The 22509-nt window shown below is 39.6% G+C and overlaps 2 protein-coding genes across 2 annotated transcripts in view; both read right to left on the reverse strand.

The window, feature by feature from the left end:
* Window positions 1-1510: 1510 nt before the first annotated feature.
* Window positions 1511-11723, reverse strand: LOC127935797 (zinc finger protein 883-like). Its single transcript, XM_052533979.1, has 2 exons — window positions 10957-11723; window positions 1511-5010 (listed from the first exon to the last, which is right to left on the reverse strand). Exons 1-2 carry the CDS (start codon window positions 11513-11515, stop codon window positions 4037-4039), a joined length of 1533 nt encoding a protein of 510 aa, XP_052389939.1. The 5' UTR covers window positions 11516-11723; the 3' UTR covers window positions 1511-4036.
* A 3461-nt stretch (window positions 11724-15184) lies between these two features.
* LOC127935805 (oocyte zinc finger protein XlCOF6.1) overlaps window positions 15185-22509 on the reverse strand; it is a 33487-nt gene continuing 26162 nt past the window's right edge. The window contains exon 3 of the mRNA XM_052533992.1: window positions 15185-15811. Within this exon, the coding sequence (XP_052389952.1) occupies window positions 15764-15811 (48 nt within the window). The 3' untranslated portion in view covers window positions 15185-15763. The remainder of the gene's footprint in view (window positions 15812-22509) is intronic.

Raw genomic sequence — 22509 nt, forward strand, 5'->3', positions numbered from 1 at the left:
GGTCCCAAGCCTGGGTGATTTTACAACTCAATGGGAACAGGGGGTAATTTACATGGAGGACCCTAGGAAAGGGCACTCCCATCACAGTAATCAAGATATCTCTTGACTCTTCGGATCTGTATTATCTTCTAATCTACTTTTTTAAAATTGAGACCATTGTACCAGTTGCACTGAGACATTTCAAATGATACCAGACATGAGTGTTAGTTCACTTGCATTCACATTTTCATGTAATCATTTTGAGCAGACTGAGTAGAAGCAAGAATGGGTGAAGGGATAATGAAACAAATGGCCAGAAGGGGAGGAGGTCTCCTGCTCCTCCACTCTGTGGGGTGTCTCGAAGATGCCCGTGTATGTTTTTATTGTCTGTTTCTCAGGAGATCAAAGTATCTCAGGTTCTTTCACCTTACAACGTGGACGCATGAAGTCAAAGGTGAAGCCCATAGAGAGTCCATAAAAGCAACGGGACAAAATTATTCTACAACCTCTGCAAGATTCGGTGGGTGATTCAGATTTCTCTTGGCACAGCTATTAGAAGACTTACAATTGTCAGACAGGACGCTCTACGTCATCAAGCTCAGTTTGAGTATGCGCAGTACGCTCAACATCCAAGAAATGCGTGCTTCTAATTGACATGTCTCCATTGAATCCAATGGGGTCGCTGTGTCCATTTCTTTTACTGTCTATGGTATCTTCAAAGATCGCGTACTCACTGCTGAAACATGTTCGAACAGGGCTCCTCCCCTTGAAAAAACTTGTCATCTCTACTTAACATAATAACTGCATTCAAAATTTCGTCTGAAAAGTTCACACAACTAATTATATTTAGTAATGTCAACGTTTTTTTTTTTCTTCCCAAAATCAGAAAGAATAATTAATGACCACTAGAGATGATTATTTAAAACAAAATCCAGGATTACTTGTCGGAAAAGACTGAGCCAGTTCTTCGGTGATGATTACTTAAGAGTCGAGACGAGTGGGAACAGTTCTTGCTGAAGCCATGTATTCCACCAGATGAGGATCCCATTCAATGGTGGAACGAAAACACGAAGCAAAACGATTAACAAAACTTAGTCGCTTAGCACACCGTTATTTGTGTGTCAGAGTGCTTTTCTCCGCAGCCGGCTTTATTGTTAAGATAGCAGAGGTTCCCCCCGATGGGAATTCATGTTGACATCTTTGCCGCGTACTGCTATTTTCCTCTCTGTATACTCTATACTACAATAAAACAAAACAGGATATCAAATACCACTGCCTCCTTTCGTTTTCATGTGAACATAAAAATAGCTGCAGAAATGTACTTAGATCAGTGAAATGTGTATATAGTCATTACAATGAAATGAAATATTATATAAATTTGCCTTTTTTATTTTCATTTTAACATAAAGATTAGTTGAATACAGACCAAAGATTACCTGTTAGATTTACCCAAAACGAATTATATTTTATGTTTAACCACTAAAGAGACATCAGAACCAGCGGCACATATCAGAAAGTCTATGAATCTCGGCGGATACATGAGGACTGAGGTCCCGCTGATCGCGTGGAGCTGACCGTCTCCGAGATCGGCGAAACACATTTTTAAATAGGCACTGTCTTTATAAAATAAACCTATAACCTATAACCACAATAACAGTAATATTTTGAAAATTATCCGAATAAATGGTGGTTGAACTCAACCAATGCTGTGTGAACTCAACCAATCAGGATGATTAGCGCCCAAGTCCCGCCTCGGAAAGTTCCGGAACTTTGAAAAAGTATCACCTCGCCAGCAGGGACTTTCTGAGGGGCATTTTTTTTTTTACCTGGAACTTTATTTAGTTCCTGGTTCCTGCGGTGGAAACACACCGAGTACCAGACCAAAGTCCCTAGTTCCTGGGTGAAGTTCCTGCGGTGGAAACGTGGCTATACTTGTGTTCCTTAACAAGAACATATAAAACAATAGAAAAAAAAAAGAAAAAAAGATTTGCTGACAGTTTGAAAGGTTCAAAGTTGCATGTAGGCTACGTTCTGTAGCCTAATTGCTGCAGGCTGCTTTATTTAAATTTTTTCTTTGTTCACTTTTTTTTTTCTTTTTTGTTTGTTTGCACATTGTTTTTAGCTACAAAACACGACGTAGCATAATGTTTAAGCTTATTGTGTATAAGCTTGTTAAAAAATGACGGAAACAAATGTTACTGAAAAATAATGTCTGTCTCATTAAACTTAATTTAGATAAACAAATATTCGAATATAAATTTTTTGTGAGCTCAAATATTCGAATGTGATATTTGTGGAAAACGCCCATCCCTATTTTAAAATTGTTTCTGAAAAGCTGCTTTTGAGGATTAAAATCATCAGGAAGAGTTGAAATCTGTAAAGACTGAGTGGACAGAGAGAAGATGAGAGATCTGGAACCCTGCAGTATCAAACGCACTGAAGAACAAACAGGTTGGTGGTTATTCTTTTTTTTTTAATTGAGATAAAAAATCTGTTTTTCAACTCCATCAGTTTTCTTTGTTGTTGAATGCAGTCAGCGCTAGTTTGTGAGACAGTGAGACAAAGGATGTAGAGGTGTTTCTTGCTTTCCCACCATGTTGTAGAAAGATCCTAATTGATGTCACAATTCTTAGAAATGCTGCATTTTTTTAAATGAATATCATATAAGTAACACTGCAAGGCTGAAAGAACCTCAGAAACATAGTTTTCCCGAGACCCTAACCCTAACAAAGACATGTTTTCAAAGCCCACTGAGTGAAGTTGGGGGAAAACTTTTCCCCTTCCTTTGCGGCTGTTCCTTCTTCACAATTTCCTTCATTTACCCATAATTTCCTCTCAGTTCACACAGAATGATTATATAAAAACAATGTTCATTGTGTATCTGTTGACATATCTCAGTGTGACTAGTGCAATGGTCTTGTGTATAGAGAAACAGAATAAAATATAACACGAGTTAGAGAGTAAAGAGACCTTCTGTCTGTGATCCTAGTCAATGCAAAGTCCATATGTTAGCAGATGTCTCCATTAGGTTTTTAGGTTATTAATTTTTCCTTTCTCTATGGAGTGTTACAAGCTCGTGGTGAATAAAGAAGATCTGTAAAGTTGCAAGACTAAAGTCTCAAATCCAAAGAGATATTCTTTGTTAAAGTTAAGAGTCTACCACGCCCCCATAAAATACCTCATTTAAATGCCTACGTCACTATGTGGAAATATTTGTGTAATGCTCAGAAATGTTCACGCAAAGAAAGAAGATGTGGTTTAATTTAGGGCTGCAACAACTAATCGATAAAATTGATTATTATCGACAATGAAAATCCTCAACAACGATTCTCATTATCGATTAGCCCAACTTCACTCTGTCACGTCAAATTACAGAACCGAATAATGCATTTCTATGGACAAAATGCATCTACAAATATTGGAGGAAACAGAATGAACTCCTGCAGGAAATGTATGTGATCCGAGCTGCCCAAAATATAAGCTTAAAGCTGATGAATTAGCGTAATGTCTTGCCTGTCAGGCACTTTTACAGATGTGTGTGTAAGCGTCCTCATTGCAAAAAACTCATTTACATGTCCTTATCTGTAGGTGTTACAAATTCGCGCAAGCTTCTCATCTGTTTTCTGACTTAATGAATCACTGAATCTCTTGTCACAGTGTGCACACTTATAAGGTTTCTCTCCAGTGTGAATCCTCTCATGTGTTTTCAGATGTGTTGAATCACTGAATCTCTTGTCACAGTGTTAATACTTATTTCACGAGTTCACATCTACGTATATTAATACCCTAAGTTTATGCGTATTTGGCGTGCTGTCCGGGTGGAGGGCTCAGAGCTCGGTATGTGGCCCGAACCCAGAGTACCCCCCCCCCCCAGATTGTGGTAAGAGTAGATGGATCTATAAGTGAGGAGAAATGGGGTGGAGGAGGGATGCTGAAAACTGTCAATGAACAGAGGTAGGTTCTGCTGTTATTTATACCTTGTCATGAGTTGATTACTGATTGGTCTCCACTTGTGTTAATCAGGTTAATGAACTGCGACTGTTCCTCCCGAACTTTGTTATAAAACAGCATAAGGTTTCTCTCCAGTGTGGATCCTCTCATGTATTTTCAGATGTGTTGAATCATTGAATCTCTTGTCACAGTGTGAACACTTGTAAGGTTTCTCTCCAGTGTGGATCCTCTCATGTATTTTCAGATGTGTTGAATGACTGAATCTCTTGTCACAGTGTGAACACTTGTAAGGTTTCTCTCCAGTGTGGATCCTCTCATGTATTTTCAGATGTGTTGAATGACTGTATCTCTTGTCACAGTGTGAACACTTGTAAGGTTTCTCTCCAGTGTGAAACCTCTCATGTGTTTTCAGACTTGTTGAATGACTGAATCTCTTGTCACAGTGTGAACACTTGTAAGGTTTCTCTCCAGTGTGGATCCTCTCATGTGCTTTCAGACTTGGCAACTGACTAAAACTCTTGTCACAGTGTGAACACTTATAAGGTTTCTCTCCAGTGTGGATCCTCTCATGTATTTTCAGACCTGGCAACTGAATAAAACTCTTGTCACAGTGTCCACACTTGTAAGGTTTCTCTCCAGTGTGAATCCTCTCATGTGTTTTCATACTTGATGAATGACCGAATCTTTTGTCACAGTGTGAACACTTATAAGGTTTCTCTCCAGTGTGGATCCTCTCATGTATTTTCAGACTTAATGAATGACTGAATCTCTTGTCACAGTGTGAACACTTATAAGGTTTTTCTCCAGTGTGGATCTTCTGGTGCAGTTTTAAACTCTTCCCGCACTGATCACAAGTAAATGGTTTGTCTACGGTTTGAAATCTCATGTGACACTCAAAACCTGTTTTGTTTGTAAATCTCTTTCCACACTGACTGCAGTTCAAATACTTCTCGGCTCTTTTGTTCTTTAAATCTTTCTGTTTGGTTTGAGACAAACTCAAAGTTTTTCCTTCAGTTTTGACATGATTTTTCTCCTCAACTTCACTTGATTCTTCATTCTCCTCTTTTTCTTCAATGAACTCTGAAACATAAGTAAAAAATATTTATTTTAGGTAACTTGTTAAAAGCTGAGAAAAGTGCACAAAAAAAGTGACCCTATTCAATGTTTAACGTCTGTAAATACACAAATGACTTTTTTGGCCACAATCAAATGTCACTCTAAAATGAGGTTCCAAAAACCAGACAGTATCTGGTGTGACCACAATTTGCCTCACACAGTACAACACATTTCCTTCACATAGAGTTGATCAGGTTATTGATTGTGGCCTGTGGAATGCTGGTCCACTCCAATTCAATTGCTGTGTGAAGTCGCTGGATATTGGCAGGAACTGGAACACGCTGTTGTCTACACTGATCCTGAGCATCCCAAACATGCTCAATGGGTGACATGTCCGGTGAGTATGCTGGCCATGCAAGAGCTGGGATGTTTTTAGCTTCCAGGAATTGTATACAGATTAGGGCTGTGCAATTAATCAGAATCGAAATAAAAATCGCGATTTGAGTGTGTGCGATTTCTAAATCGCTTTATAGCACGATTTTCCGAGGCCCTGACCTCCCGCAGTATGTTATCTGAACCAATCAGGATGAGCGCGAGAACACACCAGACTGGGCATATGCCTAACTCCAGGTTCACACACTCTTGTCTGTGATGCATAGCCTTTTTGTTTTTCGAGCCATGTTAACGGATCAGAACATTCACACTGCACGCAGTAAAAAGATGAGAAAAGAGATATTTATAAATAGAAAGGTGCGAAAAGATTTTATATCTCTCTGTGCTCACGCGCAAGAGTTGTGAGTGCACAGGACGCAGGTTGAATGAGAGGAGACACGGTGTAAGGCAGCATATATCTGAGCCTTACACAGTCTATGATCTGAGTACGCGCATGGTTTTGTTAACAGAGCAAAGGAAATCTGCGTGCGAGTCAGTGATGCGCGGGTTGATCCAAAATGACCGGGTGCCCGCGGTTACGAGTCATCCAAAAATATTTTGAATGATATTCGGGTAGCGGTTGGTCGGATCCCTTGAAATAAAAATGCCAATTAAACCTTTGTCATTTATATAGTACTAGACACATTTTTGAAATACATAGGCCTACACTTTATTGGCTGAATAACGGGTGAAGATGACGCACAAGCTCAGTCTGCAGGAAGAGATTTAGGCGGCAAAGAAGACTGCATGGGGAGCAACGGCGCTGTTTTTTGTATAACATGATTTTGACGAGTTCATTAAGTTCTGTTTTATAGAAAACTCTTTTTAAAAGATAGATGGATAGATTCGCGATTGTGCATGATTTTAATGTGCTTTCGAGTTACAATAATGTGCTCTCGTTGCTGCTTCTGAACCGCATACACATAACTGTATACGCACTGCAGATGGAGTATGTGACCCTTGGGCAAAGTATATTGGGCAAAACATATAAAACCTGAGGCACCGCTACAGTGAGCTCTATGACCAATGCATGGCAGAAAAAAAAGAAGAAAAAGATCCCTGAACATGGTTTTATTTTATTTATTTATTTATTTATTTTTTCCATATGTCTAGACATTATGTTTGACATCTTAGTGATTATTTTGACTTATGTCTGTTCTAGAGACATTTGATAAAGCTCTCATTGGTTTTCTTTTTTAAATGTTTAAAATTTATACTGAATGCATTTATGACTCTAAAGCATGTCTGTGTTTGTCAAAATCGTGATTAAAATCGAAATTGCAAAATTGATCAAAAAATCGTGATAGTTTTATTTTTGTCCATATCGCATAGCCCTAGTACACATCCTTGCAACATGGGGCCGTGCATTATCATGCTGCAACATGAGGTGATGGTCTTGGATGAAATGGGCCCCAGGATCTCGTCATGGTATATCTGTGCATTCAAAATGCCATCAAAAAAATGCACCTTTATTCGTTGTCAATAACATAAACCTGCCCATACCATAACCCCTCCTCCACCATGGGCCACTCAATCCACACCATAGACATCAGCAAACCGCTCACCCACACAACACCATACACGCTGTCTGCCATCTGCCCTATACAGTGAAAACCAGGATTCATCCGTGAAGAGAACACCTCTCCAAAGTGCCAGACGCCATGTGAGCATTTGCCCACTCAAGTCGGTTATGATGACGAACTGCAGTCAGGCCAAGACCCCGATGAGGATGACAAGCAGTAAATGAGCCTCCCTGAGATGGTTTCTGATAGTTTGTGCTGAAATTCTTTGGTTATGTAAACTGATTGTTGCCGCAGCTGTTTGGCCCGAGACTCGAAACCACAACCCTAGGGTTAGAAGTCAAACTCTCTAACCACTAGGCCATGACCTCCCCACATTTTAAATTGTGTTCTGTAGATCAGTGGTCCCCAACCCCCGGGCAGCGGACCGGTACCGGTCCGTGTGTCATTTGGTACCGGGCCACACAAGGAGGAATAAATATTTTACATTAAAGCTGCAGTTGGTAACTTTTGGCGCTCGTGTCTGGCGGAAGAACATTGCAGACAGAGCTATATATATATTTTGCTATATATACACACACACACACACATACATACATATATCTATTGCGAGTCACGCAGGTACTGTGCTACTCTGTAGCGTTGCCAACCCCGTATCATTTTATTTTGTATTTATCCATCACACCATAAAGCCCGGTCCGTGATGAGACTGTTTCAGAATAAATTACATTTGTGTCAACAAAAAAAAAAGAAAACTTTTTTTCACCGGACAAGTAACTTTTTTACTCTGACAAGTGAATGACTGATTTACTTGTCCAAAGGACAAGCTTATTTAAAAGCTTAAAGGGATAGTTCTCCCAAAAAGGAAAATTATGTCATTATTGACTCACCCTCATGTCGTTCCAAATCCGTGAGACCTCCGTTCATCTTCTGAACACAGTTTAAGATATTTTAGATTTAGTCCGAGAGCTCTCAGTCCCTCCATTGAAGCTGTGTGTACGGTATACTGTCCATGTCCAGAAAGGTAAGAAAAACATCATCAAAGTAGTCCATGTGACATCAGAGGGTCAATATTTTGAAGCATCGAAAATACATTTTGGTCCAAAAATAGCAAAAACTACGACTTTATACAGCATTGTCTTCTCTTCCGTGTCTGTTGTGAGAGAGTTCAAAACACAACAGTGTAGTGATATCCCGTTCGCGAACGAATCATTCGATGTAACCGGATCTTCTTGAACCAGTTCACTAAATCGAACTGAATCGTATTAAACGGTTCTCGTCTCCAATACGCATTAATCCACAAATGACTTAAGCTGTTAACTTTTTTAATGTGGCTGACACTCCCTCTGAGTTAAAACAAACCAATATCCCGGAGTAATTCATTTACTCAAAAATAGGGTTGGGAATCGTTAATAATTTTCCCACGTTCGATTCCGGTTCCACCTAATGGTTCCGGTTCTGATTTCGGTTCCATTAAAATCATTAAACAATTATTAAGAAACAGTGGTAAGGAAAAATGCACAATACTCAACTAAGCAAAGCTCAATACTGTTTATTACTTACTGTCAACTTAATTTAAAGGTTGGCCATGTCAAAATGCAACATATATCACAGTGTACAGATCTTCATAAGTGAGGTGGGGTATTTTTAGAAATTTTCCGGTTCGGCTTCTGGTTCCATTTAAATGAACTATTTTTATGTTATTTTTTACTATTCTACCTTAGTAAAAGTAGGTAGTAAGTAATGTTGAGTAATGCTAGTCCATTAATCAACATGTGTTTCATATTGATGTTTTTTCAACTTTCAATAACGTTTTGCTTTTCAAGCAGGAATAATGAGCTGCTAAATAGTCCCTTGAGGGCTGAGACACTTGTTAATTTCCCTTAATGAAATATAAACAGTTAAACTTATAAACATGTATACACACTCTCCATAAAGTCCCTATTTTACAAATAATAATGCAGTCAGGAGATGGTGTGATGCAATGAGTGGTTTCCACATTTTTAAACATTTAAAATGCATTAAAATAAATATTTTCTATCACTTTGTTTATCACTCTTGAAATGACCTGTACACTAAATAATCTAACCCTCATACTTGCATAACAATAGAAGTCTATTTATTTAGTGGTCCAAGTTGAAGCCAGTATGTAGCTATAATAATGACAATATGGGACAAACATAATGTAATTTAGTGGCGGCAGGTGCAGCGCGCTGCTGTTGGAAACGTTTCCAACACGCTTGCGTGTCGCGTGAAAAATAGGCATCGGTTCTATTTCTAGCATGCACGCATTTTCCGCGCGGCTCGAGCCATGGCTGAGACGCTTCTCAAGCAGGCAGTCTGCAAGCTCTAACCTGTTAACATGGGAGCCGAATTCAAAACGGACACGCCACGCAGCTGAGACACTTGCACCACGCATCCAGTGTGTTGCCGGCCCCAGACAAAACGATGTGCACAGTTATCAAAGGCGCAAGTGCACATACAGTCGTGGGAAACAATGTGTTCGGCAATTAAATACGCGACAGCACAACGAATGCGTGTGGAATGCGTGTTATTGGAATCAATGTGCTCAGTAATTAAAGAGGCAGGGAGGTGTGTCTGTTATTCGGTTCGTGACATCCTTTACGGGAAACGCTGAATATTCAGAACACCGGTCGGTGCAAGGCTGCTCACAGCGCTTGGTCACATGTTGCACAAGAACCGTTTCAGAACCGAAACTTAGAAATTGCTCACGGTTCTGGTTCTTTTCAACTCGAGAACGAGTCAATCTTTCATTTGTTAACTGGCTCGGCTCAGTGTTCATCTACAGTTCTCTCTCTTTACAGCAGCTCGGAGGGAGTGTCAGCCACATTAAAAAAGTTAACAGCTGAAGTCATTTGTGGATTAATTGGAGATGCGAACCGTTTCAAAAGATTCAGTTCGATTTGGTGAACTGGTTCAAGAAGATCCGGTTACATCAAATTATTCGTTCACGAACCGGATATCACAAACTGCTTTGTTTTAAACTCTCTCAAAACAGACACGGAAGAGAAGACAATGCTGAATAAAGTCGTAGTTCTTGCTATTTTTGTACCAAAATGTATTTTCGATGCTTCAAAAAATTCTAACTGACCCTCTGATGTCACATGGACTACTTTGATGATGTTTTCTTACCTTTCTGGACATGGACAGTAAACCATACACACAGCTTCAATGGAGGGACTGAGGGCTCTCGGACTAAATCTAAAATATCTTAAACTGTGTTCCGAAGATGAACGGAGGTCTCACGGGTTTGGAACGACATGAGACTGAGATATTAATTGCTTAATTTTAATATTTGGGTGAACTAAGCCTTTAATAAGCGGAGATGTTCTGTTTATCTTATTATTTTCCTTATTATTTATCTTTATTGTTAACCATATTGATGATAAATGTCATGTATATGTAAAGTGCATAGGCTAATTTAATTTAGTTTTGTTCTATAGTGTGTTGTAATCATTTTTTTCTGCACACACACACACACTGCACATGAACGTTATTTTCAAATAGAAGCTTGTAGCGCACATGATGGACATATAATGTATATAATGTCTACTAAAAAGACCACTAATGACCACTAAAAATTACAAATTATATATAATTTAATTTCAAATAAAGGGAAAACTAAAAGTGAGTTTAATCCGAGCAGCTCTAAAAGATCGTAGAATAGTTCTGCATCCTTCTGAAGTGTTCGCGGTGATGCCATTTAAACATGTTAATTAGAGAAACAAAACGTTTGGTGTACGGTCTCTGGAAAAATCAACAGGGATTGATCAGCCTTTATTTATGTACAGTATTGTAGATGTTATTACCTTGGCGAAGCAAAATTTTAATATATATCTAATATATACATACACACAAACGTCAAAACTTCTCCAGGGCCCAAAAACACCCAGATCCCAGAGAAGTATAGCATTGTAAGCCTAATGTAACATTACCACAAACATACATTAATGATGAATGAAGAATAAATCATGATAAATTAAGAATAAATACTAACCTCCTTGTTCCTCGTGCTCTATTCTCAGGGTTTCTGGTTCCTCTTGTTTTATTCTTCGGGTTTCTGGTTCCTCTTGTTTTATTCTCCGGGTTTCTGGTTCCTCTTGTTTTATTCTCCGGGTTTCTGGTTCCTCTTGTTTTATTCTCCGCGTTTCTGGTTCCTCTTGTTTTATTATCAGTGTTTCTGGTTTCTCTTGTTTTATTCTCCGGGTTTCTGGTTCCTTGTGTTTTATTATCAGTGTTTCTGGTTCCTCTTGTTTTATTCTCCAGGTTTCTGGTTCCTCTTGTTTTATTCTCCGGGTTTCTGGTTCCTCTTGTTTAATTCTCCGGGTTTCTGGTTCCTCTTGTTTTATTCTCCAGGTTTCTGGTTCTTCTTGTTTTATTCTCCAGGTTTCTGGTTCCTTGTGTTTTATTATCAGTGTTTCTGGTTCCTCGTGTTTTATTATCAGTGTTTCTGATTCCTCTTGTTTTATTCTCCGGGTTTCTGATTCCTTTTGTTTTATTCTCCAGGTTTCTGGTTCTCTCATGCTCTCTTCACTCTCCTCTTTAACAAACATCATCTTCACAGCAGCAGATCTAAGTTCAGATGATATTCCTCCAGATATTCCTGCTTGATTCAAAACTCGACTGTGAGAAGGAGAATATTACAGGTTTACTGACCTGATTAAAAAAAACTATTTTTCTCTCAAAATAAAAATTTCCAACAGTTTATATTAAGGTAGCATCCCGACATAAGAACAACAGAGAGCGCGGTGAAACGAACCTTCTTCCTCTGAGGTTTAATGGTGTTTGTCAAACAAACTTAAGTGCTTTAGCGCCACCCGCTGGACTGGAGAGTGACGCCTGTTTCACATATAATCCGTCTCCAGTGCGTATGCAGTCCGTGTGCGTTACGTATGTTGTGCTGAAGCAGCACGGACTCATTGTGCTTTCACACAGGACGCGTTTGCAGTCCGCTACTCAACCGCGGCTGTTTAAGCCACAAATCTCAAGCTTTGTCCATTATTTTGATATCAAATCATGTAAAAAAAAAAAAAAAAAAATCAAATTTTTTTTTCAGCATTGTCATACTTTTTCATCACAGTACAGCAACAGTCTTTCATAGACACATCTATATTCAAATATAAACAACGTATTACTCATGCATTTGACTGCAAGGTTTTTATAATAAGTTGCTGAAACAAGCTGCAACACATTTAAACACAACATGGGTCTGGCTGCAGACTTGCACTTGCACTCTCAGACACTTGTACTTCCGCTAGTCCGCTAGTCTGTACTTCCGAAAATTAACATTACCTGATAATTAATTGCATATTTTGCCCACCCCAACACTTAATATAACACTGCAATAATAACGATAAATGCCAACCAATAATTATATATATTTTTTAAATTTCATTTTAGTAAAAGAAGCTAAATGTATTTCCTTTTGTGACATAGCTATACATGAATATATACTAGTTAAACAAATGCAGTCGATGTGAATACATCAATTTTCAGTCAAGCAATTAATACATGATTGGATAAAATATTTATATTTTATTTACTGAGAACAAAAAACAATGATTAAATGATTAAAACAATGTATAAAAGTTAGCATCACAATAAATGCATACATGTACAAGTCAACAACACATGAAACAAAGCTTCATTCAAACTTATTGTTCTAACAATCATGTATTTACAGATGGGGAACCCAACATCCTCCTGCCATCTGAACACAGCTGAGATAATAACTGATGTAACTCACTTTTTATCCAACACAAATGTTCCTTAAATTATCAATATTGCAAATGGACAAATAAAATAGATAACTTATGTTTAGTTACTTTACATAGATTTGTTTGTTTACATGACTTACACTCATCTATAGCAGTGTTGACAAAAGTGAATTCTACACAATATCACACACACATCACTCAGACACCTAGCAAAACCATGGTTAATTTGTGGTTACCATGGTTTTTTGGTTTTATTTGTAGTAAAACCATGGTTAATTTTCGTAAGGGATTATCCAGTCAGATCATAAATAGACATTTTAGTAATAGTCTTCAAGAAGTATATATGGTTTATGTAAATCCACTACTGAGTACTTAATGGAGCTCCCCTGTTAGTTATGCATTATAAAACATGTTTACAGCAAAATCACAAAAATGCTATATTATGTAGGTCACAGACAGAGTTTAGACCTTTTGTTTATAGGTTGCTTACGTTACGCCTTAGTTTTAATAAATGATTAACTTCAAAAACAATACCACTGTATGAAAATGACTTATATACTTCAATTTAAATAATTATTTCAGGAAGAAAAAAAAAATATTCTCACCGTTATCTTTCACAGCAAGCTGTCATATTCGTCTTCTTTCCAAATTAAGGGCGGTTGGCATCCAGCTTATTAGTGCATTACCGCCCTCTTCTGTTCCGGAGTGTTGGTCAGATAATATGTTTTCCTACTAAAACGTACACATCTCTCACATTTTCCCCTAACATTAATATCTACACACACATCATGCATTAAAAACATGCCTAAAACCCCTGCCTCCCTTAAAACGTAATCAATATTCTACTCTGTGCCCTAATTAAAGCCGCCATATTGCCAACAACTTATCGTTTTGAGATCTCGCGTGGTTCTGTGTGATTTGGACAACTTCAAGTTACTCCCACTTCAAGTTACGCCCCGTCTTGCAGTCTGCAGACGTACACGCTTGGCAAAACAGGACGTCATTTGGGGCGAATCCGTTGCTGAATGAATGAATAAATAAATAAATATTCGGCCTACTTAAAATGTACTTCTTGTCTAATTCTGGCTTATTTTAAATAACTTTTTTTCTTTTGCGCTGTCGTTTACTAGCTGCTAAATTACTAATATAGCTTATAGACAAAAATTAGCAATGATAATTCACTACACAGCATGATAGAATGACAAATTCTAGCGCACAGCGAAATATTTATTAATTGAGTTATATCATCCATAGTTTGAAAGAGAACCACACCATTAAACTTGGGTAATCAAAATCAAAGTTTTATTCATTACATCATATAGATCTGATTTTCTTCATATAATATAACTAATAATAGTCACACGGGTGTGATTAGAGTTCATCGTGTCTAGCATCAACTGCTAAATTCAGATCTGTGTTCGTTGGCGCTGAGCCAGAGGCTGCGTCCGTAATTGCATAATTCCCTACCATATATAGAAAATTCCATATAAGGAAAATTGCAATAATTCTCACGAGATTCAGTTGTACATATACTTAGTTTGCGTTCTAATATGCCTACTCACCTACTATATATTAGGGGGAAAAAGTATGTGAAGAAGGAAGTACTTTCGAAATCTCAGTACGAGAAATCCCTGGATGTCCTACTGCTTCAGCCAAGATTCTGAAGGGTTCATTGATGGATACTTTTCAATCCCAGGATGCCACGTGGAACTTTCCACCGCTTTCCTGCATGGAAGCTCGACCACGAGACCAAAACATCTGAATATTAATTTATATAGCTTAAGTCAACATTGAACATTATAAATAAGGGAAATTTCCAGGGTTACTCATCCAAAATACAGGAACAATTTCAACATTCATCTTTCTGTTGCTATCCCTCTGCTGACAGCAAAAATTCGTAACGTTATTACAAAACTGCTGCATTAAATAAGTGAGTTGTGAAGCTAGGTCTAACATGACTTTGCTTACAGATTGGCGTGAAATCATGCTATTTTAAAAAGCCCAACATCACGCTAAGGTTGCTTTTAAGTAAGCAAAAGGATGCTTTGAAAACATCTGTTCGCTGGAAGGGCAAGGAGCAGCAACAGGACAACAATACAGAGACTGACAGGTCCGATGGAAGGGCTAACAGGATATTTTACAGAAAATACTAAAATGGGAAGACAGCGGGAAAAGAGCTCAAAAACGTGAGAATCCCGGAAAAAAAAATGGGAGCGTTGACAGCTACTAACTACACTTTTCAAAAACATAGTTAAAAGTACATGTGTGAATGGTTGTTAGCACTAACAGATACTAAACTACCAGCTAGGTGGAGCGCTATTTACCTTTGTCCGGATTACTGTTTAACGGCTTTATAATCTGCAGCTCTTGAAAGGGTTAGTTCACCCAATAATCAAAATTATGTCATTAATGACTCACCCTCATGTCTTTCCAAACCAGTGAGACCTCCGTTTATCTTCGGAACACAGTTTAAGATATTTTAGATTTAGATAGAGAGCTCTCGGTCCCTCCATTTAAATTGTGTGTACGATATATACTCTCCATGTCCCAAAGGTAAGAAAAACATCATCAAAGTAGTCCATGTGACATCAGAGGGTCAGTTAGAATTTGTTGAAGCATCGAAATACATTTTGATCCAAAAATAGCAAAAACTATGACTTCATTCGGCATTGTCTTCTCTTCCGTGTCTGCTGTGAGCGCATTCAAGTGTAGTGATATCTGGATCGCGAACGAATAATCTGATTTAACCGGTTCTTCTTGAACCAGTTCACCGAATCGAACTGAATCGTTTGAAACGGTTCACGTCTCCAATAAGCATTAATCCACAAATGACTTAAGCTGTGAACTTTTTTTTTACCAGAAAATTACGTTTCTACAATATTTAGTAGTAGCTTATAAGTGGTGAATGTCAGTTTATACGTGTATGACAGGATTTTTCAGAAAAATTAATACAAGACTTAGTCAGCCAGATGATAAACATTATTAACAGCAATTATTATATGATGCAGTCACACCTGTAGCAATATTTGTTAGTTCTGTTTTTGATTCAGGGTTTGCATCATCTGGGGTCCTCTGAGAGGGTTGGCATCATCTCTTCTCAGGTGTTCTGGATCCAGACTGGAGCTTGTGTAAATCCTAGTTACCACGGGATGTAAATCCCAAAACATAGAAACAAATAGAGACATCATTAGCATAGTTGCTGTTCCAACAAAGTAAAATTAATTAGTTTATCCCAAGCTAAATAATAAGAATGCACATGTGATCAGATGCAACTACACTTACAATTTAAGAGATACATTATTCGAATGTGTAACGATATTAACTTCGTAATCATCGGGAAGAAGGAGGCGGGAACCGGCGCACAATCAAAAATCATTTTAATAATCAAAAATAAATACAAAACGGCGCGTCAGCCCCTCACGGCGACTGACGCGCACAAATAAAAGCCAAAACATAAAATAATGTCCCAGGCCTGGTCCTCTCTCATCCTTCACGGTCGTCACTCCAGTTTTATATCCTTCCATCTCCTACGTGGGACTCGATACTGGCGGTGGGGCGCAGGTGTAGCTCATCTCCAATCACTACACCTGGCCTCACTCCTCGTTCCCACGCCTCTCGGCCCCGCCCCACTCGCCACAGAATGCTTGGCGAAAGAGATTTTTAATCTAGATTTAAACAGAGAGTGTGTCTGAACCCCGAACATTATCAGGAAGGCTATTCCAGAATTTGGGAGCCAAATGTGAAAAAGCTCTACCTCCTTCCTATCCTAGGAACTACCAAAAGTCCAGCGTTTTGTGACCTTAGTGAGCATGATGGATTGTAACGTGGTAGAAGGCTAGTTAGGTACGCAGGAGCTAAACCATTTAGGGCCTTATAGGTAAGTAATGATAATTTGTAACTGATACGGAACTTAATAGGTAGCCAGTGCAGAGACTGTAAAATTGGGGTAATATGATCATATTTTCTTGACCTCGTAAGGACTCTAGCTGCTGCATTTTGGACTACCTGTAGCTTGTTTATTGAAGAAGCAGGACAACCACCTAGAAGTGCATTACAATAGTCCAGTCTAGAGGTCATGAATGCATGAACTAGCTTTTCTGCATCAGAAACAGATAACATGTTTCGTAGCTTGGCAATGTTACTAAGATGGAAGAATGCAGTTTTTGTAACATTGGAAATATGATTTTCAAAAGACAATTTGCTGTCTGATATAACACCCAGATTTTTGACTGTAGAAGAAGTAACGGTACATCCGTCTAGTTGCAAATTGTAATCTACAAGATTCCGTGTACAGTTTTTTGGTCCAATAATTAATATCTCTGTCTTATCCGAATTTAATAGGAGAAAATTATTGGTCTTTTACATTTTTAACACACTCTGTTAGCTTAGATAATTTAGAAGTTTAATCTGGTCTCGTTGAGATACATAGCTGAGTATCGTCAGCATAACAGTGGAAGCTAGTTCCGTATTTTCTAATAATATTACCAAGGGGCAACATGTATATTGAAAATAGAAGGGGACCTAGGACGGATCCTTGTGGCACTCCATATTTTACTGGTGATAAATGAGATGACTGCCCATTTAAATAAACAAAATGGTAGCAATTGGACAGGTAGGATCTAAACCATCTTTGAGCCTTCCCTTGAATACCTGTATAGTTTTGTAATCGATCTATGAGTATGTCATGATCTATGGTGTCGAACGCAGCACTAAGATCAAGTAAATGGATCTAATAAACATGATGTTGGTTTAGATACAGTGATAAGTTTATTTAGCTCTTCCTGTCCAATAGGTGTAAAGCACTGCAGTTTATCTTTGGGTTTGATGGATGAACCTGAAGTATTAGACGCTGTAGAATCTTCATTCGCTTTTGTATTTCTAATGTTATCTATTTTATCAGTGAAGAAAGTCATTACTGTTAAATGTTGATGGAATATTTGAATCAGGTGGCATCTGGTAATTTGTTAATTTAGCCATGTGCTAAATAAAAACCTTGGATTGTTATGGTTATTTTCTATGAGTTTGTGGATATGCTCTGCCCTAGCAGTTTTTAGAGCCTGTCTATAGCTGGACATACTGTTTTTCAACGCAATTCTAAAAACTTCCAAGTTAGTTTTTCTCCATTTGCGTTCAAGTCTACGAGTTTCTTTCTTGAGAGAGTGAGTGTTACTGTTACCATGGCACAGTGGTAACAGTAACTTTTTTCAATTTGATGGTGGCAACAGCTTCTAATGTATTAGAGAAAATAGTGCCCATGTTGTACATGTGTTTTTTTTTCATGAATGATAATATTCCTATTTTTATAAAAGCTCCCGAACAAAAAACATTATTAGGCTATATTATTTTATGATAGGTGAGATAAACTCTCGAGATGAGGCTTGTGACAGATAATATAAGTTACTTAATAAATACACAATTGTGATAGAGAATATAAATATAAATATTTCTGCATTGTTTAGTGATTATAATCCACATTGGATCAAGTTATTTCAAACACTCGCTGCTGACTGAAAGTGAGTTTTGAGCTCGACTTATTTAAAAAAGTGTTTAATGCTGGTGTTAAAGCTGTTATCTTTCTGAAATGATCCGCAGCGCAGACTCTCTATTTTTATTAAAGCTCCCGAACAAAAATCATTATTATATTTTGATGATATGCAACGTGGAGCTAAACTCACGAAACGAGACGACAGATATAATGTTACTTAATAAATACACAATTGTGATAGAGAATAAGAAGCTGACATCTGATTTCTCCAAGCGGTCATATTTAGCATGTTTACTATGGTAACGTTAATGTTTAGCGTGCATAGTCTTTTACATCGCTTATAAATATTCCTGCCTTGTTTAGTGATTATAATCCACATTGGATCAAGTTATTACAAACACTTGCTGCTAACTAAGAGTGAGTTTTGAGCTCAACTTATTTTAAAACGTCTTTAATGCTGGTGTTAAAGCTGTTATCTTTTTGAAATGATCTGCGCTGACACTCTCCAGACACGGAGAAACTCCACCTTTGTTCATAGCCCCTCCTCTAGCCCCAGCTGGCCCGCTTTGGCCCAAGGATTTCGTCGGGCCAAAAAACCCTGGCCGTTGGCCCCGAGGAAGCCCCGGCAAGGCACGATCAAGCCCCGGAAGTGACAGTGGAAACGCGATTGGCCCTGGCACGCACTAGCACGCCCGGTCTTAGCTCGATAGTGGAAACACGGCTAATGTTTACGGCGGCCATTTTGTTGACATAGAAACCACGGCAACTGTCAGTCTGTCAAAAAAAAGGAAGGCATCATCGGTATTATCGCTGCATTTATTTATTTTATCATTTTCACAAAACACAGTTTCAAAAGTTTTTCAGACATTATGGTATAGTATCTGAAGCAGAAACTGAATCACAACAAAGCAATAGCTTGAGATGTCATTCCGCAGCCTGTTGCACCAACTGTGTGTTGGTTCAAAGGTAGTTTAATTACAATGTAAATTATTACTAAGTTCAGATTTATGCTTCACTAAAATAAAATGTTGCACCACGGAGATCATTTACAATATTACTCTGAGTAACAACTAGGGTCTGTGTAAATCATAAAATGTCATAGAATTATAACGTACTCACTAATCCTAAAACTGCTGTTTTTATTCACTGCATGTTGTTTTGCACATCTGTAATCCATTAGAGACCATATTTATTGATATGGCATTTCAATATCGATCTAGCTTACTACGATGTGCCTAAGATGTGCCAGTTGGCTTATGCCAGCCAGAACGCTAATGATGATGGACTTCTATCTTTGACCATTCATTGATGGCCTTATTTGTGACTTGAAGTTATGCCCCAAGTAATCGTGGTGTAACTAATTTTAGTAGCTGATGTAGTTACAAACTAAGTAGTAGTTACTAAGCATCTAGAGTCGACTTTTAGAATTTAAATTACACAGAGCTGATACAACCCTGTGCTGGTATGCTAACTTTAGCTACAGCAATGGTTATCATCAAATCAAAAAAACATTAGCCATTAGGCTACAGCTCCCCTCAACTACAATCAGCGTGTGGCTAGAGGCAGGACAATCAGCAGAAGACCTGTTATGGTTCCGAATAGGTAGATATCTTTAATGTCCTCCAGACACACGACCCGCCATCTCTCCCATCTCTGTACATCGTGTAGTCAGCTGCGAACATTCCGGCAGGGCAGTCAGGTTCCCCCAAATGCAAGCTTCTCATCGAGAAGATGGTGTCAATTGTGTTGATAGACCAGTTGATCAAATCCATGATTTTTTAGAGCGGTGTGGAGAGAGTCTCTCAAAGTATAAGACAATAGACGAGACGAGAGGAGCAAAGCAGGGAAGGTAAGGGAGAGGAGAGGGAGAGAAAATGCGACCGCTTTCATTGAGAGCCAAAATGAACACAGCAGCTGTCACTACTGACTTTACTACTGACATTTGAGCTGCTGAAGACGCAGTGGCTTGATTTTGTTTTTGAAGGGAATGTGCCCCCAATCTACCTAAATGGGTCTATGTTCATGAAATTCATGTGTGATCCAGCTTTACCAACAGAAGAAGCAAGTATAAGGTTTTTTTATGAATCTCTGCAAATTGCCTTTCCAAAAAATGTGCTAGTTAACAAGTTCTACAGCTAAATGTGGCTAAAGTTTACAGTCTGTGGCTTGTCGCCCCACTGAAGTAAAAGGTGGGATGAACATTGAAATATAGGGAGTTCAGAAGTGCAATATTTGGATGGGTGTGAAATACAGCAGGAGGTTGGTTAGGACTGAATAAGACAACTCTTAATTCAAGAGGCACCGAGCAATGTCAAGGTTCCCTTTAGTTTACTGGAGAACGTCTAAGGTTACGTATGTAACCCTGGTTCCTCGAAGGAACGAGACGCTGCTTTGGTGAATGCATCCAGCGTGACGTCTCTGAATAACGTGTGTAATCCAATGGATGGGCGTGACGTCATAGGCGGGTGATGTCAGAGACCAGGAAGCATAAAAGCTCTAGCGGCGAAGCCGGCAGTCAGCCCTTAAGGATGAAGCAAGTGGCTGCTAGAGATGCCGGAAGTGTGGCACTGAGATGCAACGTCTCATTCCTTCGAGGAACCAGGGTTACATACGTAACCTTAGACGTTCCTCTTCAAGAACTCGAGCTGCGTCGATGACGCTTTGGGGAACGAGAATCCCCACGCTGCCAGACTTTCAAATCAGAGAACTCGAGGCTTAGGATAGCATCCTGATCATCGCTTAACATAAGCTTCTTCTGGCCGGAGGCCTCAGCCTCAGCGCACCATAGAGGAAACATGTAACCAGAGGGTTTCTGCCCACTGACTGGCCACTGAGAGGGGCGCGGTAGGCTGCCATGGCCGCCATGTAGACCTTCAAGGTGGAGTGGGTCAACCCTGCGGAGAGCCTGCAAGAACTCCACCCCTGTACCAACCGGGCAGTTAACTGGGTCGAGCTGGTGGTCTCCGCACCAAGAAGTGAGTAGCTTCCACTTCAGGGCATACAGTTTCCTCATTGAGGGAGCTCTGGATTGGAGAACGGTCTCAACAATCTTGGTTGAGAGACTGGAAACTAAGAGTTGTGCCTCCTCAGAGACCACACCTGCAGCCTGTAAGCTCCAGGCGGGGGCTCACCCACCCTGAGACAAGAACCAAGGTTTTCTCCACATGTCTAAGGCACTTAGGCATTACCGCATGACCTTTAGTATGCAAAGTGGATTTCCCTCAGGGAAAACCCTTATTCTTGAGCCACCACTGTAGGAGCAGGCTACAAGTATTCATGTTGGACGCAGCTGCCATCAGACCCAGCAATCTCCGAGACTGCTTGACAGTGAGTGACCGGCCTCTTCTCACTCTCGCGACTGCAGTGAGGATCGACTCGATCCGAGCAGCTGACATACGTGCCTGCATCGTGGTCGAATCCCTCACCAAGCCCAGATAAGGAGTTCTCTGTACTGGAGAAAGCACACTTTTCTTGCCATCTTAAACCCAGCTCTTTCATGTGAGCGAGAATGACACCTTGATGCCGAACAGTCATCTGCTCTGATTGAGCAAACAACCAATCTTCAATGTGGTTGAGTCGTGAAAGTGTGGGGTGAGAGTGCAAGGCCAGTGGAAGATCCGTATTGGAAGGCTTTGCCCCCCAAAGCAAAACTCAGGAACTTCCGATGAAGGATGGAGATAAGTGCATCTTTTTTGATCGTGACACACCAGTCCTCAGACTTGGCCTGTGCAAGCATGCTGAACTTCAGTCCCCTGACTGAGTGGTTCAAAAAGCACAGATCTAAAACAGGAAACAACACCTCATCCTTCCTTGGAACAGTGAAGTACCAGCTGTAGGACCCGGACTCAGCAACCCAAGGTGGGACCACCTTGATGGCTTCTGTCCTCAGGAACTTCTGTTCCATTACCAGAGCCTGCTTGGGGCCGCCCAGAACTGGATTCTGTGGCCTCTCAATACAGTGTGCAGGACCCACTGAGACACATTTGGCAGTAGTTTTCAAGCTGCCAAATAGTCTACTAAGGGAATCAGCCTCTCAAGACTGATCTCTAGTGTCATCAGAGCAGTTAGCGCTCTGAGCAGTTAGAGAGAAGCACTCGCCGGAGACCGATGTGCCATGGAACACCGGCAGGGTTGGCAGATCGATCTCCTGAGGGCACTGAGGAGAGACGGGCACCGTGTAATGCATTATACACCGCTCTTCCCCAAAGGGAGCTGGCCCTCAAAACGCCCTAGGCCTTAGTCGTCAGGACGTTATGATGAAGGCTATCCAGCGAAAACGACGGTCCGCAGAACCACTTTCCACTAGAAGACTTTGGCCTGGGAGTGCCACTCTGACTCTAGCGTCTGT

The sequence above is a fragment of the Carassius gibelio genome, chromosome A19 (genome assembly GCF_023724105.1).
Source record: "Carassius gibelio isolate Cgi1373 ecotype wild population from Czech Republic chromosome A19, carGib1.2-hapl.c, whole genome shotgun sequence".
NCBI lineage: Eukaryota > Metazoa > Chordata > Actinopteri > Cypriniformes > Cyprinidae > Carassius > Carassius gibelio.

Bases quoted from the DNA above. Each gene is read 5' to 3' on its own strand.
- LOC127935797 (XM_052533979.1), bottom strand. From the start codon at position 11,515: ATGATGTTTGTTAAAGAGGAGAGTGAAGAGAGCATGAGAGAACCAGAA. The intron at 5,011-10,956 runs GTTAGTATTTAT...CTTATGTTTCAG, and splicing joins AGAGCACGAGGAACAAGGAG to AGTTCATTGAAGAAAAAGAG.